This window comes from Aegilops tauschii, chromosome 1, assembly GCF_002575655.3.
Source record: "Aegilops tauschii subsp. strangulata cultivar AL8/78 chromosome 1, Aet v6.0, whole genome shotgun sequence".
Classification (NCBI taxonomy): domain Eukaryota; kingdom Viridiplantae; phylum Streptophyta; class Magnoliopsida; order Poales; family Poaceae; genus Aegilops; species Aegilops tauschii.
Window position 1 is genome coordinate 270032153 of NC_053035.3, and position 19060 is coordinate 270051212.

The 19060-nt window shown below is 45.6% G+C and overlaps 1 protein-coding gene across 1 annotated transcript; it reads left to right on the plus strand.

Annotated features, from left to right (window-relative positions):
- The first annotated feature begins 6224 nt into the window (after positions 1-6224).
- LOC109761928 (F-box protein PP2-A13) lies at positions 6225-8810 on the plus strand. The gene is made up of 3 exons (XM_020320737.4): positions 6225-6900; positions 7367-7485; positions 8089-8810. The coding sequence occupies exons 1-3, from the start codon at positions 6565-6567 to the stop codon at positions 8534-8536; spliced, it is 903 nt and encodes a 300-aa protein (XP_020176326.1). The 5' UTR covers positions 6225-6564; the 3' UTR covers positions 8537-8810.
- The last annotated feature ends 10250 nt before the right edge of the window (positions 8811-19060 follow it).

The window sequence follows — 19060 nt, forward strand, 5'->3', positions numbered from 1 at the left end:
GTCCCGCAGCGCACAATGATCTTCAGAAGGATCTCATTGAGGAGTGGTGGGCATAGCATGGACGACAAAGATCATGATTTCTGCGTTCGACATTGTATTGTTCATAAACTATTTGTTGTGTTGCACTATTTGTTGTATTGAACGATAAACTATTTGTTTGGGTTGTAATAACGAAATTGAACTATTTATTGTTGATTTATTTTGTTAGTTTGATCATTTTTGCTTCTTTTTGAAATGTATATGTTGTTTGTGCAAGTCGCGCGCGCTGCATTTTTTGCGCGCTGCTGGAGCGGCGTGCGCTGCATTTTAGCGCGACTGTTGGAGTCAGCGCTGGCGGCCGCGCAAAACCAGACGAATGGCGCGCGGCAAACTAGTTTTTAGCGCGCGGCGCGAAGCGCGGCAGTTGGAGATGCTCTTATAAAATGGAAAAACTAAAATTTTGAGATAAGACCTATAAACCGGAAATGTTATTGTATTTGCCTCTTTCCTTATTAATTACTTGCCACATCATACTTTTTTTATATGACATGCATGTTACTCCCTATGTTACTCCCAATATGACTAGCCTAATTCCGTTGGGACAATCATACGTGGCTCCCGGATTCCGCGTTGGTTTGGTCATACACAAATGCATGCAGTCACATGAGTGTGTGTACCAGCCACCTCATTGGAGCAATGCAACGCTGACCGCACATACGCGTTCTGCTAATCAGATGCACGTGGTGCACGCTACATTATTGAGTAATCATCCGCATAACTCAGCTGCATATGTACAGATCAGAGGCATCAGGGAGCTGCTGGGGCGCGTATCGGCGTATCGCCCAGATCAAGATTAAACTAGATCTCGCGTCTGAAAACGGGACTTTCATTCGCCCGAAAACACTGCAATCTAGAGGGTAGCGAACTGTGGTGTATGCCGTGCGGTGGCTGAGTCACCTCATGAGACCAAATCCGATGAGAGGCGAGGCATGGGGGCGCGCACGGTGGTTTGTTTGGGTGGTCGTCGGCGATCCGGCACCGTCAACTCCTCCGGCCGGGTCAATTTCCATCAACTCGCCTCGGTGACGGCAGGTGCTAGGCCACTTGCTTTGAACGTGCCGCAAGCCCGCAACTTGCGAAACGGCGAGTATTTTTCATGGCGTACGTATGGCATGGTAAAACGTCGTCGAGACGCGTGAGCGTGACCGGCGATTTTTCAAGCAAATCAGCAGGGGAACAAGGGTGTAAATTGTGTACTCGGTCCTCCTCCTCCGTGTTGTACGACTGTTGACAAACAACAACGGAATTTATGCCCCCGCAAAAAAAACCCGGAATTTATGAGTACTACTAGTAGTATAACTGCAGTAATTACTCTGAGCATGCATGTCTCTGTCAAAATTCGGAGTTTCTGACCGTGTGTCGGGAAAAAGGTAATCTTAGCCGAAGACATTGAGCAAGAATTACTTTAATCATCATAGCTGCTTTCAGTGGTTTCGCTTTTCGCAGCAATTATCCAAGCATGCAAAGCCAAGATTCACCAAAAATGATTTCACTTCCAAGCACCCACCAGAAAATAAAAATAGTAGTGCCACTCAGCGTCAATCAACAACACATCATATCATCCCAAAGTTTTATGCTTAAGATCGTCATCATCCTAAGATAATCTCCCCAAGACCTTTTACGCAATACAGCAGCCGGCAGCCAGCCACCACGTCCGTTGTTTCGCGTCGGCGCTGACTAGGATCCACGCCCGACTCGCTGCGCTCTCATCGGCTGCGGCGTGGCAGGGTGATATTTTAGGACGACAGAGACATTTGCATGCGGGCCCAGGCTGTGAACGTCGACCGTCGACGTCCCCCGCATCTTGTGCTGGCACAGGCAAGTTCTTTGTGTGTGCTGTCAGGCAGAGGCAGGTTAACCTCTAGCTAGCGAGCTGGAGAAGTGGAGAACTCCGGTTCTTGACGTCGGCTCGGAGTTTGCCACGTACGACGAAACGGGACGATGACATGTCATATGAATCCATATATTTTTTACGCTAATCATTCAGACGTGTGATGTTTGTGTACGCCTGCACTCCATATTTATGTATGCGCTCTTCGGATCTGACCGGACATCGACGTGGCGCCTCAGTTTTACGTCGATCTGTTCGCGCCACTGTAGTGGCAGGCAGGAATCCATTTTTGTCCTTCCGGCAAAAGCAAACTCGCAATTTGTTGCGGCTCATTTATTTTCTGGAACGGGAAGTTGGAACCATACGTTGGTCGCTCGAATCGTGGCGCGTTTGGGACCGTCCGCCGCGAGGAGCTCCCGCCACGCACCGCCTGGTCCGGCCAACACGTGTCATAGGTTTGTAACACGTCACGCCACGTACCATCCTGTTTATCCAGGTGAGGTCGAACGGAGTACAGGCATGGACGGGTCATCATGGAGTTCGGTCAGTACGTGGCTGGTTCCTCTTTTTCTTCTTTTTTCTCTCGATCGAAGGGCGTGGCGGATTCTTGCACTGACGCGGTCTATGCTGGCGGGGGCTGTAGAGGGTTAGCGGTAGATCATCTATCCAGCCAGGCAGGCTAAGCAGTACCGGTACGTTGTTAACTTATTTAGAGTGTGTGGCAACGGGAGCATTGCCAACGGAAAGGCTCTGCATACGGTAAAGCTTTAAAATTATTAATATGTTCATTTTGGAATCTTGAGCTGACGTGGAGATTACTAAACTTTGATTTAGATGAGACAAAACTTCACCGAACAAATCCTTTCAGATAAGTTAAATACCATTCTTTCTCGCCAAAAAAAAATGTTAGATACCATTCTTTTTTTTGCGAGTAAAATAATGTATTACTCAAATGAGGCAGTTCAATGTTAGATACCATTCTATCGGTTTCAAAATATAAGATGTATTAAAAATCAGTTTAATCTAAAAAAACAGTTTTTTTCAAAACCCGCAAAAAAATTCAAAAAATAAACCTGTGCATGTTTGATTTAATTTTTAGAAAAATTATCAATATCTACAATAATAAAATTGCACGTATCATTAGATCCATCATGAAATGTATTTTCGTACTTTATTTACTTTTTATCTATATGATGATATTTTATTTTACAATCTTGATCAAATGTACATGTGTTTGGCTTTCACAAAAAATGGCGTACCTTATATTTTGGAACAGAGAAAGTATTACATGTCTCCTTCTTCCAACTCTTGTGTTCGACAAGGGAGAGGGAGATTGCCGACCGTTCCTGAACAGATCACCACCAACTGTTGTTGTCGTGTTGTACTACGCCGATCAAAAGCATATATAAGTGCGAGTCTGCGCCTTTTTCACGGGGTGCAACAAGTGTAAGATTAACATTGAACGAGCCTGGAGTCATAAGATTAGGCTGGATTGCCCCAACTAGGTGGTGACGCTGGTCGCCGTCGCCGCTGAAAGCTACAATACGTCCTTGGTTGATTGGTGAGTTGTTGGGGCCGATTTTTTAGTGGTAATTTTGGTTTGATTCATGGTGGGTTAACAAGACATGTAAACGTTCACAGAAATGAAGTAATGCAATTCGTATTGATTAAGCCCGAGAGGGGTGGATTGATTTTAACCTGAAGCCTAAACTATTAAACCGTTCATATGATGCCAGTTTTGAAGGTTGGGCATTGTCTACCTTTATAAAAAGGTAAAAAGAACAATGCTATTTCAAAAAATTGGCTCTAAATATTGTTACTCCATAGCTTATCACCAGCAAACTAACAAACAATCAAAGCATGTTAATCAATGTTTGGAGCAGTACCTTTGATGTGCAGTTCAGGGCAAGCTGAACAAATGGAAGCGCTAGTTACCGATGGCCGAGTTTTGGTGTAATTCTTCCAATCATACCTCACTTGGTTGCACTCCATCGAAGGCGCTACATGGCATTGAACCCATTTGTGGCACCATGCCAATATACACAGGTGAACCCGCTTTCCTTGCCGAGTTAGCAGTCAACAATGAGAATTTATTAGCCAAGGTTAGATAACACTTGCCCCGTGATTGGGAATGTATGAAAGCTCAAGCCGGTAAGCACCAGAAGGATCGACAATTTACAGTCGGAGATGATGTTTTGCTCAAGCTTCAACTTTATGCTCAGTCATCGTTGGTCAATCGTCCTAGTGCAAAAATGTCTCTGAAGTTTTATGGGCCTTGCAAAGTTAGTGAGCATAACAACACATCTGTGTATCGTCTTGATCTTCCCCCGGTCAGTTCAATTCACCCCGTCTTTCATGCTTCTCAGTTAAAGCCCTTCACCGCTCACCACTCCTCAGTTTTTACCGAGCTATCGAAGCCGCTCGATCTGTTTCCAATTTCTACGTAGCCGGACGCCATTCCCGAGCGTTGTTTCGTCAAGAAAGGGAATGCGGCACTTCCACATGTGAAGATCAAATGGCAAGGTATCGCGGAAGATAATGCTAGCTGGGAAGGCTACAATGTGCTTTGGGGTCGATTTCCAATAGGCTCGCTCCAGGATGGAGCTTCATCTCGAGGGGGAAAAGTGTGAAGTCTCCACCTTGACTTTGTCCTTGATGTCGTCGAACATCATGGAGATGAGGTGGGACCTGTTTGGTAGATGCTTGGCTGACAGCGAGTCGACCCAGAGAAATGTGTGTGTGGGTGAAGTATAAACTCGGTCGTGTGTGCAATATACTCCCTCCGTTCGGAATTACTTGTCTCGAAAATGGATGTATCTAGACGTATTTTTGTTCTAGATATATCTATTTTCGAGACAAGTAATTCCGAACGAAGGGAGTAGTTATTATTGAAAACTGTAAGGCCTCCTTTGGTTCATAGGATAGGAATTTTATAGGAATAGGAAACCCATAGGGAGTGAGATGACATACATCTCAATTCCTATATAGAAAGAGATGCCATTTGGTGTATATGATAGGAATTTTTCCATTAAGTTAGGATGTTTTTTTTCTCGAAAATGTGAAGGATTGATTTCTATCCTACATAGGAATAGGAATCCATTCCTACAAACCAAAGGGCTTCAAAGGAAATTTTTCTTTGCAAGTCCTACCTATCAAATTTCTACAAAGTTCCCACAAACCAAAGGAGGCCTAAGTAAACGGCTAAACCTCTCCAAGCTTCTCGGTTCTCCCCTTCTACTCCCATTCTATCCAAATTGCTATTAATCGGCGGTGTAAGATCTGTCCACGGTCGTGGCCGGCCTCAACCGATCATGACGTCCCGAAAGACGAGGCGAAGCGTCGGACCCATGCTTGTCCCGGCGACCAAGGTGTTTTGGTGCTCATCGGCGCCCGTGTGGTGGTAGAAGTAGGAAATTTCGGACTAATGAGTAGTGTTTGTGTTACCATCTCCCCCACAAATCTAAAATGTTCTAATTGTTTCTGAGTCAGGTTATATTTACACAAGTTTTTGTGTTTTCTAACATTCCTTTTTTTAAACAATCACTCAGAAGGCCCGAGGGCCCCTTTTCATGCCTAAGTGGATAGCCATGCACGGCAAAGAAATTCGGGGAATGTAGGAGCCGACTAATGTACCGAACTTTCGAGAAACAATCGGGCTCTCTACTGTCAAACACCCTACAACGCGTCAACCCCGTGACCCAAGAATTTAATTTAATTTAAATCCATAATAATACTGTACGTACCAAATTTAGGAAACAGAAAAGGAAAACCGTGTGCGACATGCCGGGCATCGACACTCCCATCTAGTCCCAGTTTAGTTCTGCGCCGTGGCAACGCGGTCTCGCGATTTGCGTGCGTGCGTGCGTGCATGCATGCGGTAATTGAGCCGGATTTGGATAAGAATAGATAACCCCGCCAGCCTGTCCGTGCGAGCCATGCCGTGGAAGTCTCCAGGCGCGACGGGGCTGCTTCCTTCCCTCCAGCTGTACGCCACTCCTGCAGACCTGCACCCACCGCACGGGCCCGTCGCATGGACCGCCCGGTAGCCCACAGCCATCATCAGCCCCGTGCAGCGGACCGCGTCCACGGACGTCCCGTGTTAATGGCGGCTATTAATCCACATCATATCCAACCTGTTTAAACATCAAATTCCGAGTGGGGCGCGCTACGGTCCCGACATTTACGAACGTGCCCTCCGAGATATTATCGCCGGCGCGAAGCGTCACAAACAGGTCCACTCGGGAGGTAAAAAGCGTAATTACCGAGCACTTTCAGGGGGTAGAAACTAGAAAGGCAGCGTGAACTGCCCATGAAACCCTATCCACGGCCCATTTAACCGTCCCCCTTCCTTTCCCCCCGCTCGCCGTCTATTTATTCCCCTCCGCGAGGCTTCCTCCGTCCTTCCGGTTTATTTATTCCCCCCCCCCCCCCCTTTCTCCAACGACGCATTGCTTTTTCCTCAAGCGGGCGCGGCGCGAGGACTCGAAACAAATTCCCGGAGGATTCCATTCGTGCGCGGGGGGGCGTGATCGCGAGCTTCCATTGCGGGCGCGGAATCGGGTGCCGGTCGATCGAGGAGCTCCTTCGATTCGGGGATCGGCTTCTGCGCGGGATTCGGTTCCCATCTGCTGCTGCTACAAAGGGTGTGCGGGGCGGGCCTCTGAGGTCGTTGCGACTGGAGGAGGCGAGGAGCCATGGGGGCGGGGGTCTCGAGCTTTTTCTTCGGCGCGGCGGCGGAGGCTGCGCCGGGTGCTGCGGGCCTGGGCGACCTGCCGGAGCTCTGCGCCGCGCAGGTGCTGCTCCGCCTCGACGCGCCGGAGATCTGCCGCCTCGCGCGCCTCAACCACGCCTTCCGCGGCGCCGCGGGGGCAGACTTCGTGTGGGAGGCCAAGCTGCCGGAGAACTACCGCCACCTGATCGGGTACGTCGAGGGCGGGGGCGAGGAGGGCAGGCGCCGGCGGCGCCGGGCCGGGACCAAGGAGATCTACGCCAGGCTCTCCAGGCCCGTCTCTTTCGACGACGGCACCAAGGTCAGATATTCTTCCAGAGGAAATATAGGTCCCTTTTCGTGTGCTTGTCTATGATTTTTTTTCCAAGGCAAACAAGACCCCCTCATGAGCTTGTCTATGATTTTAACCAGTCAGTTTTGTGCTTGAATCATTGTTCTTTTCCGAGTCTGTTGTCTTAATCCACATCTGTTCATACTAGCCAAATATTGATATCTGAATCGTTCCAGAGTTAATTATTGTTAAGGGGAACAACCCATGTACTCCTATGTTTTTCTTACCGTAGCAAATGCTAGTATGTAGTACGTTTAGTTTTCTGAAAAAACGTCACAAATTGGAGCCTGAATGCCTGATTTAATTATTCTCTGAATTTAAAACAATTACAGCACCGAAAACTCTCTTGCTTCCTTTTTATCTATAATCTATATATAGAGGCTAGAACTATTTTTAGTGCTAAATGGCTTATATTTTGTGTGCTTTGTAATTGCAGGAATTTTGGCTAGAGAAGAGCAAGGGTAGGGTTTGCATGGCGCTATCCTCCAAAGCTCTGGTCATAACTGGCATCGATGACAGGAGATATTGGACACACATGCCGACCACAGAATCGAGGTAAAAATCCGATCTCGCACTTGCCACAGTATATTCTTTTCAGTTTGTGTTAGAAAGATGTGATGTTTGAGTTGCAACTTGCAATTAAATGCCGCAACAACATACTTAATGGTGAGATTGAGCTGTTCGTTGTTTGTGGCAGAAGATGGGAAATAGTACACGTCTACTTTTGCATGCTTCTTCCCCTGAGCACAAGAGGCATTTGAGAATTATGCACCTGTACATTTAATACATGAAAAATTTGTCCGCTGTTCAGAACATACACACTATATTATATAGTAGATGATCAGTTTTATGTACGCTTATTCGCTTGCTGCTCTGGCAGACACATAAATTCAACATAGATAGACGAGTGATGACTGCTTTTATCTTATCAGCGCTATCAAAAAGCTAATGTAGACGCAGTCCTTCCAAATGATGGCAGTAGATGTAGTATGTACCTACTCTGTGCCAGTGGAAGATATCAGACTGTGATACCTCGAGCAAATGTTTACATCTGAGCAGTATCTTTCAATGTAATTATATTCTAACACAAATAGGATGCATGATGTTGTGTTCCTGGAATTGTTAGCTGACCTATGCATACACAATATGCTCATGCAGGTTCCAGTCCGTGGCATACCTTCAGCAAATCTGGTGGTTTGAAGTGGTTGGGGAGCTCGATTTCTGCTTCCCTGTTGGAACCTACAGTTTATACTTTAGGGTTCATCTTGGGAAGTTCAGCAAGCGGTTTGGACGTCGTGTTTGTAGCACCGAGCACGTCCACGGCTGGAACAAGAAGCCGGTGCGCTTCCAGCTCTCCACCTCAGACGGCCAGAATGCATTATCTCAATGCTACCTGGATGAGCCTGGGAGCTGGGTTCTGTACCATGCAGGCGATTTTGTTTCCACGAATCCCCGCCAGGCGCTGAAGCTGAAGTTCTCGATGGCGCAGATCGACTGCACGCACACGAAAGGTGGCCTGTGTGTCGACTCGGTGCTTGTGTACCCCAAGGGCTTTCAGCAAGAGAAGGTGGTGACCGGCAAGATCTCAGAGATGCGATCGTCGTAGTTGTAGTGGTGGTGCTTGCACTGCTAGAGTTGTAGACAAACGCAGCTTGCAGCCCAATCCTATTATCAAGTTGGGCTCTGGTATGCAACGGATGAAACGTCTGTGTAAAGAACTGTAGTCTCAGGGTCTGTGTGGTCAGCTACGTCCGAGAGTGGTTTGTGTGTCGTCCAGTCTTCCCATGGGTAATTTTTTTTCTCTCCCTGGTGCTAAATGAGACTTTGAAGCTGCGGATGAAACGGTTGTGTTGAAACGAGATCAGAGATTTTGTTTCCAATTTCCTAGTTTGTGTTCCTTGTCAGAAACTTCTGTTTTCTTGCTGCTGTTACCCTACTCTCAATTCTGACTTGATTGTGTTGTTGGACTGGCCATGTTTCTTTGTCCAGTCAGATTTCTGAGCATAACTGCAAAATGCTACGTCTACTAATTGCATGACTGGCCAGTTCCCATTAGGACAGGCAGATTGCAAGTGTACATGATTAAGTAAGTATCGCGTGAAGGCAATAATACATGTCGCTGCCGCTCGATCCGTCTGGAAGGTTTCCCCATCCTTTTCAAGATGAATAAATAAGGTCTCGCCAAATTGGCATGCATGGCTTTGTTCCGGTGTCTACACTATATTCGGCTGTCACATGCCCCTTGCAACTTTAGAGTTGTTGATTCTCTCTTCTCTCTTTCATCGTCACCGCCACGATGTTCGTCGTTTGTTCACGCTCATCACCACGACCTTTCATTGTTTTTTTATACATGAAAAGCATCTCCTTTTCGTATTTTTTCCTGAGGAATCAACGGTGCGGGGTCGCTTTCCCGGGTTAGATACGCAGAGGCACTGGTGGAGACGCCAGTTTTCTATCTCATCTCACGGATGCGATCACACACCAATCTCGCATGGTTGACGTAGCTAATTCTTCTCTCTTCACCCGATTTCTCCATGGAAACATTTGAATATGGCTTGTGCTTTTCGTCAGACCTGTGGCCTGGGACGATGCTGCGCGCATGCGCTCGAGCGGGTGCGGGTGCCCGGGGAAACCGAAGGGATCCCATGACGCGGCTCTGGGCTGGCGCATCGGCTTTCGGCGTGCCCAAGGTTTGGTTGGATTCGCTGTGGCGCCCGCCCCATCCACTTTCTATGGCCGACCGGACCCTTTGTGCCGGCACCGGCAAACCATCATGAGCCTGGCTCTGCATTCTAGCTTTGTCGTGTCGCGCCGGCAGTGATGTCCGTTGGACCGACCAACCATCGCTCTGTTGCATGCGCTAGTGGTGCTGGTGCAGGTCAGGAGCTCTTGTGCGAGGGGGAGGCGTGCTCGCCGCCAAGAGATCATCGGTTCGTGCGGCGCCCACCGACGTAGTACGCTTTTGACTCCAAACCAACCTGCGCATGGCCATAGGTTGCCAATTTCAGGGTTTAGAATGAATGTACATATTCTACGGTCAGAAGTCCAACGCTTGACAAACCACGACGCCGCGTCAAAACTGGCAGGCGTGGTTTCTGACCGCGATATACCCCACCCATTTTCCTTGTTGCAGCAACAAGTTTGATCCTTGTTCGCGTGATGCCAATTCTTTTCACGTGTCCATGCATGCCACTTCTTTTTTTATTACTCTCTGTATTGTTATAGTTTTATTTCGAACTTGGACAAATTAGGAGCAAGCACCACTGACTCCATGCGCATGCCTTATTTGAACGTAGAAATTATCAGGGGGGGAAATATCCTATGCTACCGAAGTTTTTTTATCCATTAATTAAGAAGAAGAAACTGCATGAGACATGTGGTTAGCAAAATCAAAAACTCTATTCTTCTTCTTAATAGAGTTTACATGAGTTACAACACTCCCCAAGAATACAAAACGGATTACTCTCCCGGTATGATAGATTTCAACTTTTTGCACCCAACCGCTGTGCCATCTCCCCTTTGATGGTGCTCAAAGAACTGAGGGTGGTGCACTTTTGCTGCGAAACACACACATGTTTCTCCCAATCCAAACAACCCAACAGGTTAACATTACAAGCGAAGCCATGTCACTCCTATTGGGGATGTTGTAGTCTGCAAGAATAATCCAACAATCCTTGGTGGAGCTGAGTAGAGGCCAAGACAATGTATCGATGCAGTCCAGCTGAAACCATGCTTTGAGCATGTCCCGGAGTCTAGATGTGAACTGGCATTTGAATAGTAGATGATCGACAATTTCATTCTCACACTTGCAGAGAGGGCGAAGTCCATGGTTTGGCCAACCTCTCTTTGCCAATCTATCCACAGTCCAAATCCGGTTTTGCATGGCTAGCTACGTAAAGAATTTAACTTTTAGCGGTGACCAAGCTTTCAAATCATGTGCTCCATCAGAGAGCGAATCATGGCAAGGAATTGTGCCTTGTAGGCAGACTCCACGGAATAGAGACCATTCTCCGTGTGTTTACACACGATGCCGTGTACCATGTCCTCATGGAGTTGGAAGTCGCGGATGCTGACCCAGAGCTGGACGAATTGGTGGAAATGCGTAAGCAAGAAGGCGTCGGTTCTCTTGATTTTGGATACCCAGGCATCATCTTTTAGGGCTTCCCTTATCTTCTCATTTTTCCTCGCGGATGCCTCATAGATGAGGGGCGCGATGTCCCTGAGCTTCTGGTCATGCACCCAAGGGGCGTCCCAGAAAGACGCATGTGCACCGTCTCCCACTATGATGGTTGTGAAGGAATAGGAAAAATCATAGTCTTTCTCGTCGCAAGGGTTTCCCAACCCAACCCACATCTTTGCATGCTCCTTCCATTTAAACCAGAGCCATCTTAGTCTCACTGCCCATGCAAAGTTATCCGCGTTAAGCACATCGAGACCTCCACACACCGTTTGTCAGCACACAATGTCCCAGTTAATCTTGCACTTGGCACTGGTTGTCTTGTCCGTACCCTCCCAGATAAAAGCTCTCTGGAGCTTGTTGACATTTCACAAGGTGGAGGGTGGGACGATGAGGGGATTAATGAAGTAGACGACTTGAGAGGAGAGCACCGACTTGACCAGCGCCGCCCTCCCAATAGCAGTGATGTTCTGGGCATCCCAAGTGATCAACATGGAAGCCGCCTTGTCCTCAAGGAACTGGAAATCAAACTACTTTAGTTGCCACATGGAGAGCGGGAGACCCAAATACTTGACGGGTAAAGAGGCCCGAGAAGCCGGGAGGCTTTGCTGGACGTGCGGCAGGTTGACATTTCCACATCGGATAGGGGCAACGGAACTCTGGAGGAAGTTAGTGTGCAGGCCCGTAATGTTCCCCAAAAGACGAAGGATGCGGGAAAGATTGTCGATGTTTGCCTTGATGGGCGCCATGAAGACCATGGCATCATCCGCATATAGGGAGGTGCCTAAGGAAGCAACATGTCCATGAATCTTGTGCAATAACCTTTCTCTAGTTGCCACCTAGAGAATCTTTTGAAGCGGGTCAATTGCGATGACGAAGAGCAGGGGGACAACGGGCCCCCTGCCGAAGTCTACGACCATGCACAATAGGTTTGCCCGCAATGCCAGTCAGCATGATGCGGGAAGAGGAGGTGCAAAGCAACACAACAAACCAGTCGGTTGGGAAGCCCCTCCACTCGATAAGGTCAAGCAGGTATTCCCATCTTACCGAGTCAAAAGCCTTCCGAATGTCAAGTTTGAACATGAGCATGGGTCTCTTTGATTTATGCAACTGGCGTGCAAGATTTCTAACATACATGAAGTTGTTGTGAATGCTTCTTGTCTTAATAAATGCACTTTGGCCTGCGAAACAAGTGTGTGCATGTAGCTGGCAATTCTTGAGACGAGGACTTTCACAATAATTGTGGCCACCACATGGATAAGGCTGATGGGGCGATAGTCATCGATTTCCTCGGCCTCCTCATTCTTCGGAAGAAGAACAACATTCACAGAGTTTAGCCAGTGAAGGTGTGTAGTGCACAGGCTTCCAAAGGAGGGGATTGCCTTCATGATGTCCCAACACTTCTTGAAGAAGATGTAGGAGATATGCCCTAGAGGCAATAATAAATGTTATTGTTTATCTTCAAGTTCATGATTATGTTTACGTTCCGTGCTATAACTACTGTGGTTCCCGAGCCCGTATATCCATAAAGGCTCTGGGGAAAACCCATGTGCACGTGTGGAATAATAAACGGTAAAATGTATTCCTGGTCGTGCCTCTAAGACTAGCTCAGGTGTTGCATGATAATTATGTTTTCCCAATCATGGGCATGTCTATGCCAGCAACTTTGAGGGCGCAATGTTAGAAGAACATTTGTGTTGAATCGACCCGAATTGATGTTATGCTATGAGATACATTCGTCATAAGTTAATGGTTAATAACACAGAGATGGTTAATGTTTGCATAATTTCTTATACCATGAGAGTATGGAGTTTCTTCATACTTGCTTCATGAACTTTGGGGTTTGTTAAACGTCATTCGTAAATGGGTGGCTATTAAGGCGGCTTACGGGTTCATGGAAAAGTGTGTCAAGTAACTTGATAGCTCAAGATTAGGATTTGCTCCTCAGACGATGGAGAGATATTCTCGGTCCCTCTTGGTGTTACGGTATCCATCATCTTCTGGCCAGACACAGTGTGATTTGATCACAGGGATGTCGGAACACGGAAACGAGAAAAGAGAACAAAACCGGTAACGAGGTAACTAGCGTAGTGGACAAGTTGTTGATCCACGGGGATGCAAGTAAATCTCACCTCAGGTATTTGTAACATATCGTGAAGCAACAGGAATAGCACACGGCAACTGGAGGTTGACTCGAATATTCATTCGTGTGGGTATAGGGGTCAATATGGCTGTCCACGGCTCCGATGTTGATCATTGATCGGAAAGGTTCCGGTCATGTCTATACTTCACCAAACCTATAGGGTTACACGCTTAAGGGTCATCTATCTGCTGAATACTAGACAGGGAGTCTGAGAGAAATTCGCCAAAAAAGTTTCAGAGACAACGGAAGAGTTCCAGAGAGAGAATAGTGAAATAGTTTCGTCAAACCGAAAAGTTGTTTCGAGGTATACCATTAAGTCAAATTGGTTTCGGGACACGTCTGATAATTCTTGGAGGGTGCCAGAATTATTCTGGGAACTTCTGGAATTTTCTGGGATAAAAATCGGAAATGTTCCGAAGCTGTCGGAACCGGTTTGGTTGCTTTTCGCAGATGAAAATCACTAATCCAGAATTGTTTCGGAACGCGTTGAAAATTATTTTAGTGGGTACTGGAAATGTTCTAAGCCCATATAAATATTTTCGGTTCGAACGGACGCTAAAAAATGTCATCCTGAATAGTGAAATCAGCTTTATGGTTACTTTTTGGAAAGCCACCTTTTTGGGCTTTTGATCCAAAATATCTTGGAGATGACATGGATGGACGTGGCTGAAATTTCAGCCCCTCCACCCTCCTCCTATAAATAGAGGTGGAGGGGGCTGCCCAAACTTACTCTTTCTCACATACAAGTGCCGTGCATGATCTGGCTTTCTCTCTTCCACCCAGCGAAATAGCTTCACAGAGCCGAAAGGCTGTCTGGGTTCCGGTGGGAACTTGTTCTGGATGGCGAAGCCCTGCCGGATAGATGACACCGTATGTGTGCAACTCTATAGAGAGATTGTAGTTTCGGTCTTAATTCGAGAGTGCCTCCCGAAAGGATGTCCAAGTGACCGTCCGAGTTTCGAAGGTCCTCCCGAAGGGTTGTCCAAGTGACCGTCCGAGATTCTGAGGTCCCCCCGAAGGGTTGTCCGAGGATCCGTCTGGTGGGACGAGGGACTATCCCGAGGTCTCCTAAAGGGTTGCCCAGAGATCCGTCCGGGGAGCAAACGAGGGAGTACATCCTCGCGGTTGGGAGGTTGTAAATCCTAGCTGCGGGGATCTGTACCGCCGATCGTCATCGACTCTACTTCCGCTACGCTACGAGTCGGTAACGAAAAGATCAAACCTGGTATGCAGTCTCCATAGTGGTCCTGGGCTGGTGCGTAGGTCAGAATTTTTTTGTTTTCTGCTGCGTTACCCTACAGTGGTATGAGAGCCGCGCTATGCGTAGATGCAGGTTACGATCTAGAATACATAGAGATGTATGGGTTTTGCATAATATAATTAGGTAATAGATGAGTTCTATTACTAAAAAATATTTGTGTGGTAGCAGATGGAATCTGTTACCCGATGTTCCTGTTGCTTCCCTTGAATTTGCATAATCCTGATCTTGACGGCATGGTGGAATCTCACAAAGTTCTGGCGATCTGCGATCCTTTCATGCTGCTCCTGAGTATGCTGATTGACATATCAACGAAGTGCTAACAGTTGTTTGGGTTCCACCATAGTTAAAGAAAGATGGATGTTTCACAAACGAAAGGGCATTGCAGATATGATCTGCACAGGGGTCATGCATATGACGAAGTTCAGTATGGGGCTCGATATTTTATTATCTCGTGTTTCATACACCCCGCATTGTTAATCTAGTGACTTGGATAATCATGCTTGATGATGAACTTTGGTAGCTTCGGTTTGTTTCGAAACCTTAGAAGCCACGTAAAACAAAATTTTGCATGAACCGATTAGAGGCGTCTAACTTGGTTTTACAGGATAGTTTTCATTTGCATGTGATGTGGTATAGCAGTGCTCATATTAATCCGATTACGTATGAGATGACTATATGATATTAATAAATTAACATCACCCGCGTGTCATGATTTGGCATGATGGGTGGAGCCATATGATTGTCACTTTAATGACCTGCGTGTCAACCTTAAGTAATGCACTTATTTTATTAGCTATAGAGATAGCTATATTATTTGGTGCATCGACGACGTGGTGGCAATCTTCGCGAAGGTGAACATCGACGCGAATGCCGAAGATGAAGAAATACAAGACTTCTCCGTCAGAAAGGGCTATACCATATCATGCTATTATGAATTGCCTGAGATGTTTATCCCTTTGGTGCACCCTTCTTGATGGCGCGGTAGTCGCTTTTATTAGGGTGATCTCTCACAAAAATATCAAAGTAGTTAGTGTTCTCCCAAGTGTGCACCGTCACAGCACCTATCTTTTCGGGGTGCGCCGTGTCACACGGGTACGAACAATTAGAGAACTGCGAGGAGGGTGAGTTGAGACCTCACAGCGAGATCACTTGGTTGTCTTGACGTTCATGCATGACCGTCATGAGCTCAAAACATGCCCATCGAAAGATGAACAAGAGTCGCATATAGATGTGATTGGCAAGTTGGCCTACCGTTTGAGATTTTCATCATCAGTGGTGTTACACCAATGGCGAACAATTGATATGCGGGTCCTGTATCACTCACAATCAATTTTGAGAGATATTGATTTAAGTGGGAGCGCACTGTTGAATTAACATGTTTCAGTACAATTAATTATGAACACTATCTAAGTGTTACTTGCAAAATAGTAGTAGAATAATGGCTCGCGTTTTCACCTTTCCTGTTAAAATGGAATTAGCTGTTTTTTATCTAGTTAAACTTTACGATTGGTAACGTAATGTGAGGATTGTCCTCTGCTACTTCTTGAGCTTACGTTGGTTTCTCCCTTGAAGAGAAAAGGGTGATGAAGCAAAGTAGAGATAAGTAGTTCCCTTCGTTTGAGAACCAAGGTATCAATCCAGTAGGAGATAACGCACAAATCACCGAATACCTGCACAAAAAAACAAACAAACTTGCACCCAACGCGATAAAGGGGTTGTCAATCCCTTCAAGGTTACCTGCAAAAGTTAGATCTGATAGAGATAGATAAACGATAAAGTAAATATTTTTGGTATTTTTGGATTATAGATCGGAAAGTAAAAGATTGCAAAAAGAGTAAATCGGAAACTAATATTGTAGATCGGAAACTTATATTATGGAAAATAGACCCGGGGCCATAGGTTTCACTAGAGGCTTCTCTCAAGATAGAAAATAATATGGTGGGTAAACAAATTACTGCAGAGCAATTGATAGAAAAGCGCAAAGTTATGACTATATCTAAGGCAATGATCATGAATATAGACATCATGTCCGTGTCAAGTAGACCGAAACGATTCTGCATCTACTACTATTACTCCACACATCGACCGATATGCAGCATGCATCTAGAGTATTAAGTTCATAAAGAACGGAGTAACGCATTAAGCAAGATGACATGATGTAGAGGAATTAACTCAAGCAATATGATGAAAACCCCATATTTTTATCCTCGATGGCAACAATACAATACGTGCCTTGTTGCCCCTACTGTCATGGGAAAGGACACCGCAAGATTGAACCCAAAGCTAAGTAGTTCTCCCATTGCAAGAAAAACCAATCTAGTTGGCCAAACCAAACTGATAGTTCAAAGAGAATTACAAAGATATCAAATCATTCATAAAAGAATTCAGAGAAGATTCAATTAATATTCATAGATAAGCTGATCATAAATCCACAATTCATCGGATCTTGGCAAACACACTGCAAAAAAGTATTACATCGAATAAATCTCCAAGAACATCGAGGAGAACATGCTATTGAGAATCAAAGAGAGAGAAGAAGCCATCTAGCTACTAGCTATGGACCCGTAGGTCTGTGGTAAACTACTCACGCTTCATCGGAAGGGCAATGGAGTTGATGTAGAAGCCCTCTGTGATCGAATCCCCCTCCGGCAGGGAGTCGGAAAATCTCCCTAGATGGGATCTCACGGGTACAGAAGGTTGTGGCGGTGGAAAAGTGTTTTCGTGGATGCCTATGGTGGTTTGGGGGTATATGGGAATATATAGGCGAAAGAATTAGGTCAGGAGGTGCACGAGGGGCCCACAAGGGTGGGGGGCATGCCCTCCATCCTTGTGGCCGCCTCATGGCTCCTCCGACTTCATCTCCAAGTCTCCTGGTTGTCTTCTGTTCCAAGAAAAATCATCGCGAAGGTTTTATTCCGTTTGGACTCCGTTTGGTATTCCTTTTCTGCGAAACTCAAAACAGGGAAAAACAGGAACTGGCACTGGGCTCTAGGTTAATAGGTTAGTCCCAAAAATAATATAAAATAGCATATTAATGCATATAAAACACCCAAAACAGATAATATAATAGCATGGAACAATCAAAAATTATAGATACGTTGGAGACGTATCAAGCATCCCCAAGCTTAATTCCTGGTCGTCCTCGAGTAGGTAAATGATATAGACAGAATTTTTGATGCGGAATGCTACCTAACATATTTATCCATGTAATCTTCTTTATTATGGCATGAATGTTCAGATCCGCAAGATTCAAAACAAAAGTTTAATATTGACATAAAAATAATAATACTTCAAGCATACTAACAAGGCAATTATGTCTTCTCAAATCAACATGACCAAAGAAAGCTTATCCCTACAAAATCATATAGTCTGGATATGCTCCATCTTCATCACACAAAACATTCAAATCATGCACAACCCTGGTTTTAGCCAAGCAATTGTTTCATACTTTAGTATTCTCAAACTTTTTCAACTCACGCAATACATGAGCGTGTGCCATGGACATAGCACTATAGGTGGAATAGAATGGTGATTGTGGAGAAGACAAAAAGAGGGAGATAGTCTCACATAAACTAGGCGTACAACGTGCTATGGAGATGCCCATCAATAGATATCAATGTGAGTGAGTAGGGATTGCCATGCAACGGATGCACTAGAGCTATAAGTTTATGAAAGCTCAAAAAGATAACTAAGTGGGTGTGCATCCAACTTGCTTGCTCATGAAGACCTAGGGCAATTTGAGGAAGCCCATCATTGGAATATACAATCCAAGTTCTATAATGAAAATTTCCCACTAGTATATGAAAGTGACGACATAGGAGACTCTCTATCATGAAGATCATGGTGCTACTTTGAAGCACAAGTGTGAAAAAATGATAGTAACATTGCCCCTTCTCTCTTTTCTCTCATTTTTTTGGGCATTCTCTTTTTTTGGCCTTTCTCCTCTTCTTTTTTTTCCTCACATGGGACAATGCTCTAATAATGAAGATCATCACACTTTTATTTACTTACAACTCAAGAATTACAACTCGATACTTAGAACAAAATATGACTCTATATGAATGCTTCTGGTGGTGTACCGGGATGTGCAATAAATCAAGAGTGATATGTATGAAAAAATTATGAACGGTGGCTTTGCCACAAATACGATGTCAACTACAAGATCATGCAAAGCAATATGACAATGATGGTGTGTGTCATAGAAACGGAACGGTGGAAAGTTGCATGGCAATATATCTAGGAATGGCTATGGAAATGCCATAATACGTAGGTATGGTGGCTGTTTTGAGGAAGGTATATGGTGGGTGTATGGTATCGGCGAAAGTTGCACGGTACTAGAGAGGCTAGCAATGGTGGAAGGGTGAGAGTGCGTATAATCCATGGACTCAACATTATTCATAAAGGACTCACATACTTATTGCAAAAATCTATTAGTCCTTGAAACAAAGTACTACGCGCATGCTCCTAGGGGAAGGGTTGGTAGGAGTTAACCATCGCGCGATCCCGACCTCCACACAAAGGACGACAATAAAAAAATATCTCATGCTCC